The sequence below is a fragment of the Salvelinus alpinus genome, chromosome 11 (genome assembly GCF_045679555.1).
Source record: "Salvelinus alpinus chromosome 11, SLU_Salpinus.1, whole genome shotgun sequence".
Taxonomy (NCBI): Eukaryota; Metazoa; Chordata; class Actinopteri; order Salmoniformes; family Salmonidae; genus Salvelinus; species Salvelinus alpinus.
The window spans coordinates 72,291,869-72,310,740 of record NC_092096.1 but is presented as its reverse complement, the minus strand read 5'-3'; the positions used below and the strand labels follow the sequence as shown (position 1 = coordinate 72,310,740).

The window sequence follows — 18,872 nt, the reverse complement described above, 5'->3', positions numbered from 1 at the left end:
GCTCCAGATTAGAGCCCATGGGGTGACATTCTAAAGTTCTGCTCCAGATTAGAGCCCATGGGTGACATTGTGAAGTTCTGCTCCAGATTAGAGCCCATAGGGTGACATTCTGAAGTTCTACTCCAGATTAGAGCCCATAGGGTGACATTCTGAAGTTCTACTCCAGATTAGAGCCCATAGGGTGACATTCTGAAGTTCTACTCCAGATTAGAGCCCATAGGGTGACATGATATGCGGGCCACATTTATAGGTTTAAGGTCAGGTTTACATTCAACGTCCATAGTGGTTAAGTTCAGAATTGAGGGAGGGTACACTCCTAAACCAGTGGTTAGAGGGAACTTGATCGAGATAGTGTGCATGTGTGTGAGAGAGAGAGAGAGAGAGAGAGAGAGAGAGAGAGAGATCGAGAGAGAGAGAGAGAGAGAGAGAGAGAGAGAGAGAGAGAGAGAGAGAGAGAGAGAGAGAGAGAGAGAGAGAGAGAGAGAAAGAGCAAGAGAGAGAGAGAAAGAGAGAGAGAGAGAGAGATCGAGAGAGAGAGAGAGAGAGAGAGAGAGAGAGAGAGAGAGAGAGATAGAGATAGAGAGAAAGAGCAAGAGAGAGAGAGAGAAAGAGAGAGAGAGAGGGAGGTGCTTCAAACGTGGGACAGGTTTAAATACGTTTGTGTCCTCCACTGAAATCTGTTGATTTTCAAAGGCAGAAACTTTATTGAGACACCATCTAACGCGAACATGAAGTGGCTACTGCTACTCTGCCTGTGTGTCTATGCTGTCCGTTGTCAAGACGACTACGACGAATATGACACGGTAATGTATATAGATGGACTAGGAGGCTTTAAGCACAAGTTGAACTATACAGTAACAAAAATTACGAGTTCAGTATTTTTTATCTTGAATATGTTTACATATATTTGTTTAATATTACTGACATTTTTTGTTGTCTAATTCTTATTGCTTAAATCTCTCTCTCTCTCTCTCTCTCTCTCTCTCTCTCTCTCTCTCTCTCTCTCTCTCTATATATATATATATATATTTATATATATGTACATGTACACTACCGTTCAAAAGTTTTGGGGTCACTTAGATATGTCCTTGTTTCTGTCCATTAAAATAACATAAAATTGATCAGAAATACAGTGTAGACATTGTTAATGTTGTAAATGACTATTCCCAACTCCAGGATGCTGGCCTTCTAGGCAGAGTTCCTCTGTCCAGTGTCTGTGTTCTTTTGCCCATCTTAATCTTTTATTTTTATTGGCCAGCCTGAGAAATGGCTTTCTCTTTGCAACTCTGCCTAGAATAACAGCATCCCGGAGTCGCCTCTTCACTGTTGACGTTGAGACTGGTGTTTTGCGGGTACTATTTAATGAAGTTGCCAGTTGAGGACTTGTGAGGCGTCTGTTTTTCAAACTATACACTCTAATGTACTTGTCCTCATGCTCAGTTGTGCTCCGGGGCCTCCCACTCCTCTTTCTATTCTGGTTAGCGCCAGTTTGCTCTGTTCTGTGAAGGGAGTAGTACACAGCGTTGTACGAGAACTTTTAGTTTCTTGGCAATTTCTCGCATGGAATAGCCTTCATTTCTCAGAACAAGAATAGACTGATGAGTTTCAGAAGAAAGTCATTTTGTTTCTGGCCATTTTGAGCCTGTAATCGAACCCACAAATGCTGATGCTCCAGATACTCAACTAGTCTAAAGAAGGTCAGTTTTATTGCTTCTTTAATCAGGACAACAGTTTTCAGCTGTGCTAACATAATTGCAAAAGGGTTTTCTAATGATCAATTAGCATTTTAAAATGATAAACTTGGATTAGCTAACACAACGTGCCATTGGAACACAGGAGTGATGGTTGCTGATAATGGGCCTCTGTACGCCTATGTAGATACAGTATTCCATAAAAAAATCTGCCGTTTCCAGCCACAATAGTAATTTACAACATTAACAATGTCTATATATATTTTTTTTACATTTACATTTTTTAAATATTATTACTACCGTAAAGGTCAAATGCAGCTGTTTTTATCTCAATATCAAATCATTTCTGGTAACAATTAAATACCTTACTGTGATTGTTTTCAATTAAAATGGTCAGAAATAAACAAGAATAGCTTCTTAGCAAAGAGCAATTTCTCAAGAAAGAATTTTCCTAGAACTGTCTGGGAGTGGTCTGGGTGGGGAGGGGAAAACAGAAAACTAGCTGTTATTGGCAGAGAGGCTTGGGACTCTCTTTCTTATTGGTCTATTAACTAATTTACCCCCTGGTGATGTCATCAGGCAGGTCAAAACTCCATCCTGCAAAAAAAAAAGCTGAAATTTCAGGTGGTCTTTTCAAACAGCTTTTACACTAAAAGGACATTATCATAATTTCACAGTATTATTCCAGCCTCATGGAGTGGATATATATAATAGGAAAATCATGTTTTTGAGTGCACTGGGCCTTTAACTCTGAAACGTTAAGTCCCTCATATGAGGGTTTTGAGCTGTTCTGTACCGGTTCTGACAAAGCGCTGTTTGAACACTGTAGGGTCCTGTGCCTTATAATACCAGAAAGATCTTCGTTTCCACTCTCTAAGTGCCAGGTTTCACACCCCAACGTTATGTCTCTCGAGGATCTCTGCCTCTGAGCGAGTGAGCCCAGCTTGAGAGAGGGCAAATGAACGGCGACAGTCTAGCTCGTCCAGCCATTGTGGTTTCGTCTCGTTGTGATATTGTCCTCCGCATTTAGAGCTCTCAACATGAAAACACACTAAATAATTTCATAGAATTGAAAGAACAGCACTTTCCCTTGCTTAAAGCTGAATTTGTAGGAGAACATTCTCTGTCAACAGTTATAGGAAATAGTTCCAATATTATTCTGTAACTAAATATGATCATATTTATTTGCCAGTTATAAGAAAAGTGAAATCTTATAGTAAGTCATTTATAATTTGATTTTTATTATATTTAGAAAGCAAGTCAGTCATTTCAAGCCCCGATTGCACCACTTTTGTAAAATAGGGGGGGGAAAAATCATAAATAATTTTTCATATTTTCATAATATTTGTGATATATATTTGAACTTGTGTCCTCAGAAGTGAGTACACCTCAGGAATGTTTAACTATTCTTACCAGAAAGGCGAGATTCAGACTATTAAATAAATATGCAACATTACCAGGCCCTCTCGTGGTTTTACTACTCTTACCAGAAAGGCGAGATTCAGACTATTAAATAAATATGCAACATTACCAGGCCCTCTCGTTGTTTTCTTACCAGAAAGGCGAGATTGTAATCTATCTGACAGTTATTGTTTATTCACGTGATAAATTATGAGGTTTGGGATTTGTCTATTTAGGTGGATATCTTCATCCCCCCCCCCCCCCTTCCCCTATCATTCAACTGGTTTAAAACATAAACCAAGCGACCTTGTCAAGAGGTTTGGATCTCTTGGTGTAATGTAATGGCTAAGACGTTGGCTTGGCAACCACTGGACCCGGTTTGAGTCTTGGTCGGGGCTAAACCCCTCCTCATATTCAGTAAATGCAGTTTATAATATACCTTTAATGGTACATTTTTATGTTTATATTTTTTAAATTAAACTTGTCCTGTTTTTAACGCTAATGTTTGTATGTTGTTTATCTTTCACAGGGTGATAAGACTGATGTAAGTGAATCTCTTTCATATCAACTAGAGACTTTCACAGTGTTCCTTCACACCGAATTCCTCTACAATGTTTAATCCCAAACTCACTCTCTCTCTCTCTCTCTCTCTCTCTCTCTCTCTCTCTCTCTCTCTCTCTCTCTCTCTCTCTCTCTCTCTCTCTCTCTCTCTCTCTCTCTCTCTCTCTGTCTCTCTCTCTCTCTCTCTCTCTCTCCCTTCCTCTCGCTCTCTCTCTCCTTTCTCTCCTTTCTCTCCTTTCTCTCCTTTCTCTCCTTTCTCTGTCTCTGTCTCTGTCTCTGTCTCTGTCTCTGTCTCTGTCTCTGTCTCTGTCTCTGTCTCTCTCTCTCTCTCTCTCTTCCTTCCTTCACCCCGCAGCCCAAAACAGTGGTGGACCCTCGCGGCCACCGACCCTTGTCCACGGGGCGTGAGACCTACACCCCCGCCCGCAACAACCCCGTTCCCATCAGCGGTGGTGGCCGTTACCGGGGGCGACCCACGGAGGCTCCCGCCAGAGGCACAGAGCAGGAGAAGGAGGAGCAACCAGAGGCTGGGGGATGTACACATGCCTCTGAAGAGATGGTGAGGTGTTAGGTTGTATATTCTGAACAGACGGTGAGGTGTTAGGATGTATATTCTGAACAGACGGTGAGGTGTTAGGTTGTATACTCTGAACAGACGGTGAGGTGTTAGGTTGTATATTCTGAACAGACGGTGAGGTGTTAGGTTGTATATTCTGAACAGACGGTGAGGTGTTAGGTTGTATACTCTGAACAGACGGTGAGGTGTTAGGTCGTATATTCTGAACACACGGTGAGGTGTTTGGCTGTATATTCTGAACAGAGGGTGAGGTGTTAGGTTGTATATTCTGAACACACGGTGAGGTGTTAGGTTGTATATTCTGAACAGACGGTGAGGTGTTAGGTTGTGTGTGCTTTTGACTACACTTGACTATGATCAATTATCATTCATCAATACCTAATCAGTTATATTGATCCCATCAATTGCATTAATCCAGCCTCTCTACATTGATTGATCAAGTCTAGTTAATCATGCAGTCCCTTGTGTCTTACGGGCTGTGGAGACAACACATCCTTAGCATTAGCATCTACCATCTCTGCCATAGAGATCCTATGGTCACAGCAGAAACACTTCCTTAGCATCTAAAGCCATTGGAAAAACACTTCCTTAGCATTAGCATCTACCATCTCTGCCATAGAGATCCTATGGTCACAGCAGAAACACTTCCTTAGCATCTAAAGCCATTGGAAAAACACTTCCTTAGCATTAGCAACTACCATCTCTACCTTAGAGATCTTACAGTCACAGCGGAAACACTTCCTTAGCATCTACATTATCCAGTGTTTCCGTGCTCCTCCGGCCCTATAGGGGGTGCTGTGTCCTACAGGCTGTGAGCTGAAGACGGCCATACTGAAACAAGAGAGGAACGTAAAAGAGGAAGTCAGGAGGATGCAGAAGGACGTGGATGACCTGTCCAGGTCCTCTAACACCATCTATAACTACGTAGACGGAATGTCCTCCGCGCTGAGAGAGAGACAGCTGGTCAGCAATGGTAAGATGGAGGAGACAAACACACAGTGATATGTTACGGGTTTAAATGAGGTGAAGAAACCCTTCCTTAGCACTCACCCCCCTCCTCCCTCTCCCTCCCTCTCCCTCCCTCTCCCTCCCCCTCTCTCGTCCCTCTCTCCCCCCTCTCTCTCGCCCCTCTCTCCCCCCCTCTCTCGAACCCTCTCTCCCCATCCTCCCTCCCTCTCTCGCCCCTCCTCCCTCCCTCTATTTCGCCCCTATCTCGCCTCTCTCTCACCCCTCTCTCCCCCCTCCTCCCTCCCTCCCTCTCCCGCCCCTCTCTCCCCCGCCCCTCTCTCGCCCTCCTCCCTCCCTCTCTCTCGCCCCTCCTCCCTCCCCCTCTCTCACCTTTCTCTCGCCCCTCCTCCCTCGCCCCTCTCTCCCCCGCCCCTCTCTCGCCCCTTTCTCCCCCTCCTCCCTCCCCCTCTCTCCCCTCCCCTCTCTCCCCCCTCTCTCGCCCCTCTCTCTCCCCCCTCCCTCTCTCTCGCCCCTCCTCCCTCCCCCTCTCTCCCCCTCCTCCCTCCCCTCCTCCCTCGCTCTCTCTCGCCCCTCCTCCCTCCCCCTCTCTCGCCCCTCCTCCCCCCTCTCTCGCCCTCCTCCCTCCCTCCCTCTCTCCCCCTCCTCTTTCTCTCCCCCCTCCTCCCTCCCCCTCTCTCCCCCACCCCTCTCTCCCCTGCCCCTCTCTCCCCCCTCTCTCGACCCTCTCTCGCCCCTCCTCCCTCCTCCTCCTTCCCCCTCTCTCCCCTGCCCCTCTCTCCCCTGCCCCTCTCTCCACCCTCTCTCCCCCGCCCCTCTCTCCCCCTCCTCCCTCCCCTCCCCCTCCCCTCTCTCCTCTACAGAGAATGGTGACCTGGTGAGTCAGTACACAGATGACTTGGAGACGCAGCATGTCTATGCAAAGGAGGCTATAGACACCGTGTTCCCGTCTAACATCAGGTGTGTGTGTGTGTGTGTGTGTGTGTGTGTGTGTGTGTGTGTGTGTGTGTGTGTGTGTGTGTGTGTGTGTGTGTGTGTGTGTGTGTGTGTGTGTGAAGGGCTGGGTTATTAATAACGTATGTTTCTTCTTCTGCTTGTTCTCCTCATTCGTCTAAACCCCACAGGATACTGCAAGGAGTCCTGGAGAAGATCCGCATGAAGATCCAGAGAGTGGAGAAGGCCATCCTGGCCCAGAGAGACGGATGCAAGGAGCCGTGCACCATCTCCTGCCCCATACCTGTTGTCTCTGGTGAGGATGAAGAGGGGGCGGTTCTGTGGGCGGGGAGGGGTGGTTCTGGTGGGTGGGGAGGGGTGGTTCTGTGGGCGGGGGAGGGTGGTTCTGTGGGTGGGGAGGGGTGGTTCTGGTGGGGAGGGGTGGTTCTGTGGGCGGGGGAGGGTGGTTCTGTGGGTGGGGGTGTGTGGTTCTGTGGGGGTTGGTGTGTGGTTCTGTGGGGGTTGGTGGGTGGTTCTGTGGGGGTTGGTGGGTGGTTCTGTGGGGGTTGGTGGGTGGTTCTGTGGGGGTTGGTGGGTAGTTCTGTGGGGGTTGGTGGGTGGTTCTGTGGGTGGGGGAGGGGTGGTTATGTGGGGGTTGGTGGGTGGTTCGGTGGGAGTGGTTCTGTGGGCGGGGGAGCTGTGGGGGTTGGTGGGTGGTTCTGTGGGGGTTTGTGGGTGGTTCTGTGGGGGTTGGTGGGTGGTTCTGTGGGGGGTTCTGTGGGGGTTGGTGGGTGGTTCTGTGGGGGGTGGTGGGTTGTTCTGTGGGGGGTTCTGTGGGGGTTGGTGGGTGGTTCTGTGGGGGTTGGTGGGTGGTTCTGTGGGGGTTGGTGGGTGGAAATGTAGCGGAGGTGAATCAGATTATTGCTCTCGTAATGAGGTAGCCTTCTACCTCAACACCCCTGTCACCCTCGGCACAATAGGGAATGATTCTCTTGGCCTGATGTTACGATGGTTTCCCAGGCGGGAGACCGGGGCTCAGATCCCACCTGTGGCTATAAGACTAAACTTGTCTCTTCTTCCTGACCCTCCCTCCAGGTAAGGAGTGTGAGGACATCTACAGGAAAGGAGGAAGGGATTCTGGGATGTATTTGATCCAGCCTGACTCCTTCTACCAGCCCTACAAGGTCTACTGTGACCAGACCACTCAGAATGGAGGTGGGTGGTTGTCATTCTAGCTCTCTCTCTCTCTCTCTCTCTCTCTCTCTCTCTCTCTCTCTCTCTCTCTCTCTCTCTCTCTCTCTCTCTCTCTCTCTCTCTCTCGCTCGCTCGCTCGCTCGCTCGCTCGCTCGCTCGCTCTCTCTCTCTCTCTCTCTCTCTCTCTCTCTCTCTCTCTCTCTCTCTCTCTCTCTCTCTCTCTCTCTCTCTCTCTCTCTCTCAATTCAATTCAATTCAATTGACTTTATTGACATGGCAAGTTATTATTACTTACATTGTCAAAGTATACATATCGAAAAATGTAAATAAAATATATATGTATATATATACACAAAATATATATATATTTATATATAAATAAATGGTGGGACTAACAGTAATAATAATAGTAGTAGTGGACATGGGATTACCATTAATAACAGCTACAACAACAATATTAATCAGAACAACAATACATTAAAGCAACAGTAGTAGACCAGTGTCAACATGACTGAGAAGACACATGACCTGGTACGAAAGACAAAACAAAACTAAGCTAAATGGGAAATATTATCAACATTACTTTGCATTTTTCACTGGCTGTCCCTCAGGCTGTGGCAGGAGGACACATATTTGGCTGCCAAAACTGCACATTTTGGCTTTTCACCCAACAAATATTTGAATTTTTCTTCATCTTTTATAGTTTCAAATTCTTTGTATTGAATTATAATTTTGGGAAAGAAATATGCTCTTAGGTCTGAGTATTTGTCACAGTGTAGTAGGAAATGCACTTCTGTCTCTACCTCTCCCCTGGAGCAGAGTGAGCACAGCCTGTCCTCCCTGGGCAGCCAGGTTTGTCTGTGACGACCGGTCTCTATAGCCAGACTGTGCTCACTGAGTCTGTACCTAGTCAATGTTTTCCTCAGTTTTCTATCAGTCACAGTGGTCAGATAGTCTGCCACCATGTACTGTCTGTTTAGAGACAAATAGCATTGAAGTTTACTTTGATTTTTTGTGGTGTCTTTCCAATAGGTTATATATTTTTCTTTTTGTTTTGTGATGATTTGGTTGGGCCAGATTTTCTGAGGGCTGTCCCGAGGCTCTATGGGGTTGGTTTGGGTTGGTGAACTGAGCCTCAGAACCAGCTGGCTGAGGGGACTCTTCTCTGGTTTCATCTCTTGACATTGTAGAGCTGTGTGATGGAATGTTTTAGGGTCACTTGTTTTTAGATGGTTGTAAAATTTGATGGCTCTTTTTTCTATTCGAATGAGGAGGGGATATTGGCCCAATTCTGCCCTATATGCGTTATTTGGAGTTTTTCTTTGTACTTGCAATACAGTCTTGCAAAACTCTGCATGCAATACTCTCTCTCTCTCTCTCTCTCTCTCTCTCTCTCTCTCTCTCTCTCTCTCTCTCTCTCTCTCTCTCTCTCTCTCTCTCTCCCCCCCCCCCTCTCTCTATTCTTCTACGAGCCTGTCCCTCCCTCCCTTCTTCTCAACCTCACTTCCTCTCTCACCTCCCCTCGATAGACAGTTCTCCATTCACCTTAGTGGTTAAGAGCGTTGGTTCGAATCCCCGAATTGGCAAGGTGAAAATCTGCCGTTGTGCCCTTAAGCAAGGCACTTAACCCTAATTGCTCCTGTAAGTGTCTCTGGAGAAGAGCGTCTGCTGAATGTCTTGTCCTCCTCTTTCTTCTTCTCTGTGTCCCCTCCCAGGCTGGACCACTATTCAGAACAGGATGGACGGCTCTGTAGACTTCGGCCGGCGTTGGGACAACTACCGCAGCGGTTTTGGGAATATCGCCTTCGACGTCGGGAAGGGACACTGCAATACTCCAGGTGAGACCGAACAAATGGTAAAAAAAAAAACTGTAAATAGTTAACAGGGTCAATGACATTTAAAATCAGTCAATTCAGGTTAAGGTAACTTTGGATACTGGATACTGCTGTCCACTGCCATTCATCTATTGTTAAATAATGTCACTGACCCTGTGTTTGTCCTGTGTCACGTGACAGGGGAGTACTGGCTGGGTAACGAACGCATCAGTCAGCTGACCAAGCAGGGTCCCACTGAGGTCCTCATGGAGATGGAGGATTGGTCCGGCAACAAGGTCCACGCCCAGTACAAACAGTTTACTATACAGGTAACACAGCCACGCCCAGTACAGACAGTTTACCATACAGGTAACACAGCCACGCCCAGTACAGTTTACTATACAGGTAACACAGCCACGCCCAGTACAGTTTACTATACAGGTAACACAGCCACGCCCAGTACAGTTTACTATACAGGTAACACAGCCACGCCCAGTACAGACAGTTTACTATACAGGTAACACAGCCACGCCCAGTACAGACAGTTTACTATACAGGTAACACAGCCACGCCCAGTACAGTTTACTATACAGGTAACACAGCCACGCCCAGTACAGACAGTTTCCTATACAAGTAACACAGCCACGCCCAGTACAGACAGTTTCCTATACAGGTAACACAGCCACGACCAGTACAGTTTACTATACAGGTAACACAGCCACGCCCAGTACAGTTTACTATACAGGTAACATAGCCACGCCCAGTACAGACAGTTTACTATACAGGTAACACAGCCACGCCCAGTACAGACAGTTTACTATACAGGTAACACAGCCACGCCCAGTACAGACAGTTTACTATACAGGTAACACAGCCATGCCCAGAACAAACAGTTTACTATACACGTACAGTTGAAGTCAGAAGTTTACATACACTTAGGTCGGAGTCATTAAAACTTGTTTTCCAACCACTCCACAAATTTCTTGTTAACAAACTATATTTTGTTAACAAACTAAGTCGGTTAGAACATCTACTTTGTGCATGACACAAGTAATTTTTCCAACAATTGTTTACAGACAGATTATATCACTTATAATTCACTGTATCACAATTCCAGTGGGTCAGAAGATTACATACACTAAGTTGACAGTGCCTTTAAACAGCTTGGAAAATTCTAGAAAATTATGTCATGGCTTTAGAAGCTTCTGATAGGCTAACTAACATCATTTGAGTCAATTGGAGGTGAACCTGTGGATGTATTTCAAGGCCTACCTTCAAACTCAGTGCCTCTTTGTTTGACATCATGGGAAAATGAAAAGAAATCAGCCAAGACCTCAGAAAAATAGTTGTAGACCTCCACAAATCTGGTTCATCCTTGGGAGCAATTTCCAAATGCCTGAAGGTACCACGTTCATCTGTACAAACAATATTACACAACTATAAACACCATGGGACCACGCAGCCGTCATACCTCTCAGGAAGGAGACGCGTTCTGTCTCCTAGAGATGAACGCACTTTGGTGCGAAAAGAGCAAATCAATCCCAGAACAACAGCAAAGGACCTTGTGAAGATGCTGGAGGAAACCGGTACAAAGTATCTATATCCACAGTAAAACGAGTCCTATATCGACATAACCTGAAAGGCTGCTCAGCAAGGAAGAAGCCACTGCTCCAAAACCGCCATAAAAAAGCCAGACTACGGTTTGCAACTGCACATGGGGACAAAGATCGTACTTTTTGGAGAAATATCCTCTGGTCTGATGAAACAAAAATAGAACTGTTTGGCCATAATGACCATCGTTATGTTTGGAGGAAAAAGGGGGAGGCTTGCAAGCTGAAGAACACCATCCCAACTGTGAAGCACAGAGGTGGCAGCATCATGTTGTGGGGGTACTTTGCTGCAGGGGGGACTGGTGCACTTCACAAAATAGATGGCATCATGAGGAGGGTAAAATTGTGTTGATATATTGAAGCAACATCTCAAGACATCAGTCAGGAAGTTAAAGCTTGGTCGCCAATGAGTCTTCCAAATGGACAATGACCCCAAGCATACTTCCAAAGTTGTGGCAAAATGGCGTAAGGACAAAGTCAAGGTATTGGAGTGGCCATCACAAAGCCAAATCCTATAGAAAATTTGTGGGCAGAACTGAAAAAGCATGTGCGAGCAAGGAGGCCTACAAACCTGACTCAGTTACACCAGCTCTGTCAGGAGGAATGGGCCAAAATTCACCCAACTTATTGTGGGAAGCTTGTGGAAGGCTACCCGAAACGTTTGACCCAAGTTAAACATTTTAAAGGCAATGCTACCAAATACTAATTGAGTGTATGTAAACTTCAGACCCACTGGGAATGTAATGAAATAAATAAAAGCTGAAATAAATCATTCACTCTACTATTATTCTGACATTTCACATTCTTAAAATAAAGTAGTGATCCTAACTGACCTAAGACAGGGAATTTCTACTTGGATTAAATGTCAGGATTTGTGAAAAACTGAGTTTAAATGTATTTGGCTAAGGTGTATGTAAACTTCCGACTTCAACTGTAACAGTACCTTTACTAGACAGACAGACAGACAGACAGACAGACAGACAGACAGACAGACAGACAGACAGACAGACAGACAGACAGACAGACAGACAGACAGACAGACAGACAGACAGACAGACAGACAGACAGACAGACAGACAGACAGACAGACAGACAGACAGACAGGTACAGAATCTATACTTTCTGAACTAGTTTTTCCCAAAATATCCTAAATCCCCAAACAGCAGCATCATAGTAGAACTATAAATCTCCACAAACTCTGGGGTCTAGGTTGGGTTACTTTAAAACACTTTGCACTGAGAATGTTGTTGTTAAAATGTGACTATTGTAAATAAAATAAAAACACCTTCATGTATTGTAGAGCGAGGCGTCCAAATATGTGATGGCGATCAACGGGTACTCTGGTACGGCCGGTAACGTGATGCTGGAGGGAGCGACGGCGCTGTCTGGAGAGAACCGAACCATGACCACCCACAACGGAATGATGTTCAGCACCTACGACAGAGACAACGATAACTGGTACGGGATGATTGGTTGGTTAGTTGATTGGTTGATTGATCAGTCAATGAATTACAACTAATGGGTCAAGATACGTTAACCTAACCTTCTCTCTCTCTCTCTCGCCCCCCGCCTCCTTGCTTTCTCTCACCCCCCTCTCCCCCCTCTCTCTCAACCCCCCCTCTCTCTCCCCCCTCTCTCTCTCTCCCCCTCCCCCCTCGCTCTCTCTCTCCCCCCTCTCCCCCCCCTCGCTCTCTCTCACCCCCCCTCGCTCTCTCTCACCCCCCTCTCTCTCTCCCCCTCCCCCCTTTCTCTCTCACCTCCCCTCTCTCTCTCACCCCCCTCTCCCCCTCTCTCTCAACCCCCCTCTCTCTCCCCCCTCTCTCTCTCTCCCCCTCCCCCCCTTGCTCTCTCTCTCCCCCCTCTCCCCCCCCTCGCTCTCTCTCACCCCCCCTCGCTCTCTCTCACCCCCCTCTCTCTCTCCCCCTCCCCCCTTTCTCTCTCACCTCCCCTCTCTCTCTCATCCCCCCCCTCTCCCCCTCTCTCTCAACCCCCCCTCTCTCTCCCCCCCTCTCTCTCTCCCCCTCCCCCCCTTGCTCTCTCTCCCCCCTCTCCCCCCCTCGCTCTCTCTCACCCCCCCCCGCTCTCTCTCACCTCCCCTCTCTCTCTCACCCCCCCTCTCTCTCCCTCTCTCTCTCTCCCTCTCTCTCTCTCTCACCCCCCCTCTCTCACCCCCCTTCCCTCTAACAGGACTCCAGGTGACCCGTCCAAGCAGTGCTCGCGTGAGGACGGCGGTGGCTGGTGGTACAACAGGTGTCACTCAGCCAATCCCAACGGTCGTTACTACTGGGGCGGGGCTTACACCCGGTACATGGCAAAACACGGGACGGATGACGGCATGGTGTGGATGAACTGGAAGGGATCCTGGTACTCTCTCAAAGCCATCTGCATGAAGATCAGGCCCTACTTCGCCTCGCGGTAGACACACAGACACACACACAGACACACACACAGACACACACACAGACACACACACAGGAACACACACACAGGGACACACACACAGACACACAAACACACACACACAGTAACACACACCGGGACACACACACAGACACACACACACAGGGACTGAGCGGCGCCCTACCGACTGAGAGGCGCCCTACCAACTGAGCGGCGCCCTACCGACTGAGCGGCGCCCTACCGACTGAGCGTCGCCCTACCGACTGAGCGGCGCCCTACCGACTGAGCCGCGCCCTACCAACTGAGCGGCGCCCTACCAACTGAGCGGCGCCCTACCAACTGAGAGGCGCCCTACCAACTGAGCGTCGCCCTACCAACTGAGCGGCGCCCTACCAACTGAGCGGCGCCCTACCAACTGAGCGACGCCCTACCAACTGAGCGACGCCCTACCAACTGAGCGGCGCACTACCGACTGAGCGGCGCCCTACCGACTGAGCGGTTCTCTACCGACTGAGAGGCGCCCTACCGACTGAGCGGCGCCCTACCGACTGAGAGGCGCCCTACCGACTGAGCGGTTCTCTACCGACTGAGAGGCGCCCTACCGACTGAGAGGCGCCCTACCGACTGAGCGGCGCCCTACCGACTGAGCGGTTCTCTACCGACTGAGAGGCGCCCTACCGACTGAGAGGCGCCCTACCGACTGAGCGGCGCCCTACCGACTGAGCGGTTCTCTACCGACTGAGAGGCGCCCTACCGACTGAGAGGCGCCCTACCGACTGAGAGACGCCCTACCGACTGAGTGGCGCCCTACCGACTGAGAGGCGCCCTACCGACTGAGTGGCGCTCTACCAACTGAGTGGCGCCCTACCGACTGAGTGGCGCCCTACCGACTGAGTGGCGCTCTACCGACTGAGTGGCGCCCTACCGACTGAGAGGCGCCCTACCGACTGAGTGGCGCTCTACCGACTGAGTGGCGCCCTACCGACTCAGTGGCGCCCTACCGACTGAGAGGCGCCCTACCGACTGAGTGGCGCTCTACCGACTGAGTGGCGCCCTACCGACTGAGAGGCGCCCTACCGACTGAGTGGCGCCCTACCGACTGAGAGGCGCCCTACCGACTGAGTGGCGCTCTACCGACTGAGCGTCGCCCTACCGACTGAGTGGCGCTCTACCGACTGAGAGGCGCCCTACCGACTGAGCGTCGCCCTACCGACTGAGAGGCGCCCTACCGACTGAGTGGCGCTCTACCGACTGAGCGGCGCCCTACCGACTGAGTGGCGCTCTACCGACTGAGTGGCGCCCTACCGACTGAGAGGCGCCCTACCGACTGAGCGTCGCCCTACCGACTGAGAGGCGCCCTACCGACTGAGTGGCGCTCTACCGACTGAGCGGCGCCCTACCGACTGAGTGGCGCTCTACCGACTGAGCGGCGCCCTACCGACTGAGCGGCGCCCTACCGACTGAGCGACGCCCTACCAACTAAGCGGCGCCCTACCGACTGAGCCGCGCCCTACCGACTGAGCGGCGCCCTACCAACTGAGCCGCGCCCTACCAACTGAGTGGCGCCCTACCAACTGAGCGGCGCCCTACCGACTGAGCCGCGCCCTACCAACTGAGCGGCGCCCTACCAACTGAGCGGCGCCCTACCTACTGAGCGACGCCCTACCAACTGAGCGGCGCCCTACCAACTGAGCATGTTGTTCTTCTGTGTGTGTGTGTGTGTGTGTGTGACTGTGTGTGTTTGGCTTTGGGACAAGTATATGTCGAAGTATATATATCTATATATATGTATAAAAAGTATACAACTCGATATTAGCAGAGGACTGTCCCTTCCTATACTCAATAAAAACAAATTGAGGAACCTATGTCATGTGTTTGATCGTCATCATTTAGACCGTCCTACCCACGCTAGATTACGGAGACGTAATTTATAGATCGGCAGGTAAGGGTGCTCTCGAGCGGCTAGATGTTCTTTACCATTCGGCAATCAGATTTGCCACCAATGCTCCTTATAGGACACATCACTGCACTCTATACTCCTCTGTATACTGGTCATCTCTGTATACCCGTCGCAAGACCCACTGGTTGATGCTTATTTATAAAACCCTCTTAGGCCTCACTCCCCCCTATCTGAGATATCTACTGCAGCCCTCAACCTCCACATACAACACCCGTTCTGCCAGTCACATTCTGTTAAAGGTCCCCAAAGCACACACATCCCTGGGTCGCTCCTCTTTTCAGTTCGCTGCAGCTGGCGACTGGAACGAGCTGCAACAAACACTCAAACTGGACAGTTTTATCTCCATCTCTTCATTCAAAGACTCAATCATGGACACTCTTACTGACAGTTGAGGCTGCTTTGTGTGATGTATTGTTGTCTCTACCTTCTTGCCCTTTGTGCTGTTGACTGTGCCCAAAAATGTTTGTACCATGTTTAGTGTTGCTACCATGTTGTTGTCATGTGGTGCTGCTACCATGTTGTGTTGTCATGTGTTGCTGCCTTGCTATGTTGTGGTCTTAGGTCTCTCTTTATGTAGTGTTGTGTCTCTTGTCTTGATGTGTGTTTTGTCCTATATTCTTATTTTATTTCGTATTTATCTTTAATCCCAGCCCCCGTCCCCGCAGGAGGCCTTTTGCCTTTTTGTAAATAAGAATTTGTTCTAAACTGACTTGCCAAGTTAAAAAAAGGTTAAATAAAATAAGGACATTTAAAATAGCCTTGTATCACAGCCATCAGATCATCACTTGGAAAATGGATGGTATTAACTGATCTTTAAAATGTAAAACTAATAATACCAATGTTACGATATACAGAATATATAGAAAGATAATCCACGTCAAATATTCTTATGTCAATGTTTATACACAGAAGAGACAGTCCATGTAAATGGGCCCTTACATTTGGAAATAAAACATTTTCTAAAATATTTTCATTTATATAAACAAATTCATACTTGATCATATTTTGGTTGCCAGTCGTTCGTTCCATCAGTTTGATATTTACGGACGCCGACCCAGTCGTTCGTTCCATCAGTTTGATATTTACGGACGCCGACCCAGTCGTTCGTTCCATCAGTTTGATATTTACGGACGCCGACCCAGTCGTTCGTTCCATCAGTTTGATATTTACGGACGCCGACCCAGTCCTTCGTTCCATTAGTTTGATATTTACGGACGCCGACCCAGTCCTTCGTTCCATCAGTTTGATATTTACGGACGCCGACCCAGTCGTTCGTTCCATCAGTTTGATATTTACGGATGCCGACCCAGTCCTTCGTTCTTTACGTTCTGTTGCTGGCAACGTTCTTATCCCTTGTTTGCTAGCTAGCCAGCCAGCTAGCTATGGCTAACACAGTCACAATCTCTGCAGCCAATGTAGATGTTTTCTGTTGACATCCTGTACATTTGGCAACATATATAACAATGATCTGATGATGCCTCATTTTGCCTGGTATAGCGCCATCTCATCAGGACACTTGTCGACACTGACTGTTTATTATGAGGAGAATGCAATGCATATCAAACACGAGGCTAGAAGCTAGCTAGATAGCTTGTTGCTAGCAAACCTGCCAAAATGACAATCAAATAAAAAAATATCAGTAGCTGAAATCAGCTGGTGAAACTAGAAACATGAGGGAAGATTTGACAGCATAGCACCACTAAACTAGAAACATGAGGGAAGATTTGACAGCATAGCACCACTAAACTAGAAACATGAGGGAGGATGTGACAGCATAGCACCACTAAACTAGAAACATGAGGGAGGATTTGACAGCATAATGACACTAAACTAGAAACACGAGGGAGGATTTGACAGCATAGCACCACTAAACTAGAAACACGAGGGAGGATTTGACAGCATAGCCCCACTAAACTAGAAACATGAGGGAGGATTTGACAGCATAATGACACTAAACTAGAAACACGAGGGAGGATTTGACAGCATAGCCCCACTAAACTAGAAACACGAGGGAGGATTTGACAGCATAATGACACTAAACTAGAAACACGAGGGAGGATTTGACAGCATAGCACCACTAAACTAGAAACATGAGGGAGGATGTGACAGCATAATGACACTAAACTAGAAACATGAGGGAGGATTTGACAGCATAGCACCACTAAACTAGAAACATGAGGGAGGATTTGACAGCATAGAGACACTAAACTAGAAAGATGAGGGAGGATTTGACAGCATAGTGACACTAAACTAGAAACATGAGGGAGGATGTGACAGCATAGCACCACTAAACTAGAAACATGAGGGAGGATGTGACAGCATAGCACCACTAAACTAGAAACATGAGGGAGGATTTGACAGCATAGCACCACTAAACTAGAAACACGAGGGAGGATGTGACAGCATAGCACCACTAAACTAGAAACATGAGGGAGGATTTGACAGCATAGTGACACTAAACTAGAAACATGAGGGAGGATGTGACAGCATAGCACCACTAAACTAGAAACATGAGGGAGGATTTGACAGCATAGAGACACTAAACTAGAAACACGAGGGAGGATTTGACAGCATAGTGACATTAAACTAGAAACATGAGGGAGGATGTGACAGCATAGCACCACTAAACTAGAAACATGAGGGAGGATGTGACAGCATAATGACACTAAACTAGAAACACGAGGGAGGATTTGACAGCATAGAGACACTAAACTAGAAAGATGAGGGAGGATGTGACAGCATAGCACCACTAAACTAGAAAGATGAGGGAGGATGTGACAGCATAATGACACTAAACTAGAAACATGAGGGAGGATGTGACAGCATAGCACCACTAAACTAGAAACATGAGGGAGGATTTGACAGCATAGCACCACTAAACTAGAAACATGAGGGAGGATTTGACAGCATAGAGACACTAAACTAGAAACACGAGGGAGGATTTGACAGCATAATGACACTAAACTAGAAACATGAGGGAGGATTTGACAGCATAATGACACTAAACTAGAAACATGAGGGAGGATTTGACAGCATAATGACACTAAACTAGAAACATGAGGGAGGATGTGACAGCATAGCACCACTAAACTAGAAACATGAGGGAGGATTTGACAGCATAGAGACACTAAACTAGAAACACGAGGGAGGATTTGACAGCATAATGACACTAAACTAGAAACATGAGGGAGGATTTGACAGCATAATGACACTAAACTAGAAACATGAGGGAGGATGTGACAGCATAGCACCACTAAACTAGAAACATGAGGGAGGATTTGACAGCATAATGACACTAAACTAGAAACATGAGGGAGGATGTGACAGCATAGCACCACTAAATTAGAAACATGAGGGAGGATTTGACAGCATAGCACCACTAAACTAGAAACATGAGGGAGGATTTGACAGCATAGAGACACTAAACTAGAAACACGAGGGAGGATTTGACAGCATAATGACACTAAACTAGAAACATGAGGGAGGATTTGACAGCATAGCACCACTAAACTAGAAACATGAGGGAGGATTTGACAGCATAGAGACACTAAACTAGAAACACGAGGGAGGATTTGACAGCATAGCACCACTAAACTAGAAACATGAGGGAGGATTTGACAGCATAATGACACTAAACTAGAAACATGAGGGAGGATTTGACAGCATAATGACACTAAACTAGAAACATGAGGGAGGATGTGACAGCATAGCACCACTAAACTAGAAACATGAGGGAGGATTTGACAGCATAGAGACACTAAACTA

At 47.6% G+C, this 18,872-nt stretch overlaps 1 protein-coding gene across 2 annotated transcripts; it reads left to right on the top strand.

The window, feature by feature from the left end:
- The first annotated feature begins 671 nt into the window (after positions 1-671).
- On the top strand, positions 672-15,012 carry LOC139534757 (fibrinogen beta chain-like). Of its 2 annotated transcripts, XM_071334180.1 has the most exons (11): positions 672-803; positions 3,622-3,636; positions 4,009-4,212; positions 5,020-5,203; positions 6,060-6,156; positions 6,321-6,445; positions 7,225-7,344; positions 9,039-9,161; positions 9,339-9,466; positions 12,048-12,205; positions 12,935-15,012. In XM_071334180.1, exons 1-11 carry the CDS (start codon positions 729-731, stop codon positions 13,164-13,166), a joined length of 1,461 nt encoding a protein of 486 aa, XP_071190281.1. In that variant the 5' UTR covers positions 672-728; the 3' UTR covers positions 13,167-15,012. The 2 variants fall into 2 exon arrangements, with proteins under 2 accessions (XP_071190281.1, XP_071190282.1); XM_071334181.1 differs by lacking the exon at positions 3,622-3,636 and having other exon boundaries at positions 673-803.
- The last annotated feature ends 3,860 nt before the right edge of the window (positions 15,013-18,872 follow it).

Coding starts and splice junctions, on each gene's coding strand:
- LOC139534757 (XM_071334180.1), top strand. CDS start 729: ATGAAGTGGCTACTGCTACTCTGCCTGTGTGTCTATGCTGTCCGTTGT. Junction 6,157..6,320: donor GTGTTCCCGTCTAACATCAG/GTGTGTGTGTGT, acceptor TAAACCCCACAG/GATACTGCAAGGAGTCCTGG. Junction 7,345..9,038: donor CCAGACCACTCAGAATGGAG/GTGGGTGGTTGT, acceptor GTCCCCTCCCAG/GCTGGACCACTATTCAGAAC.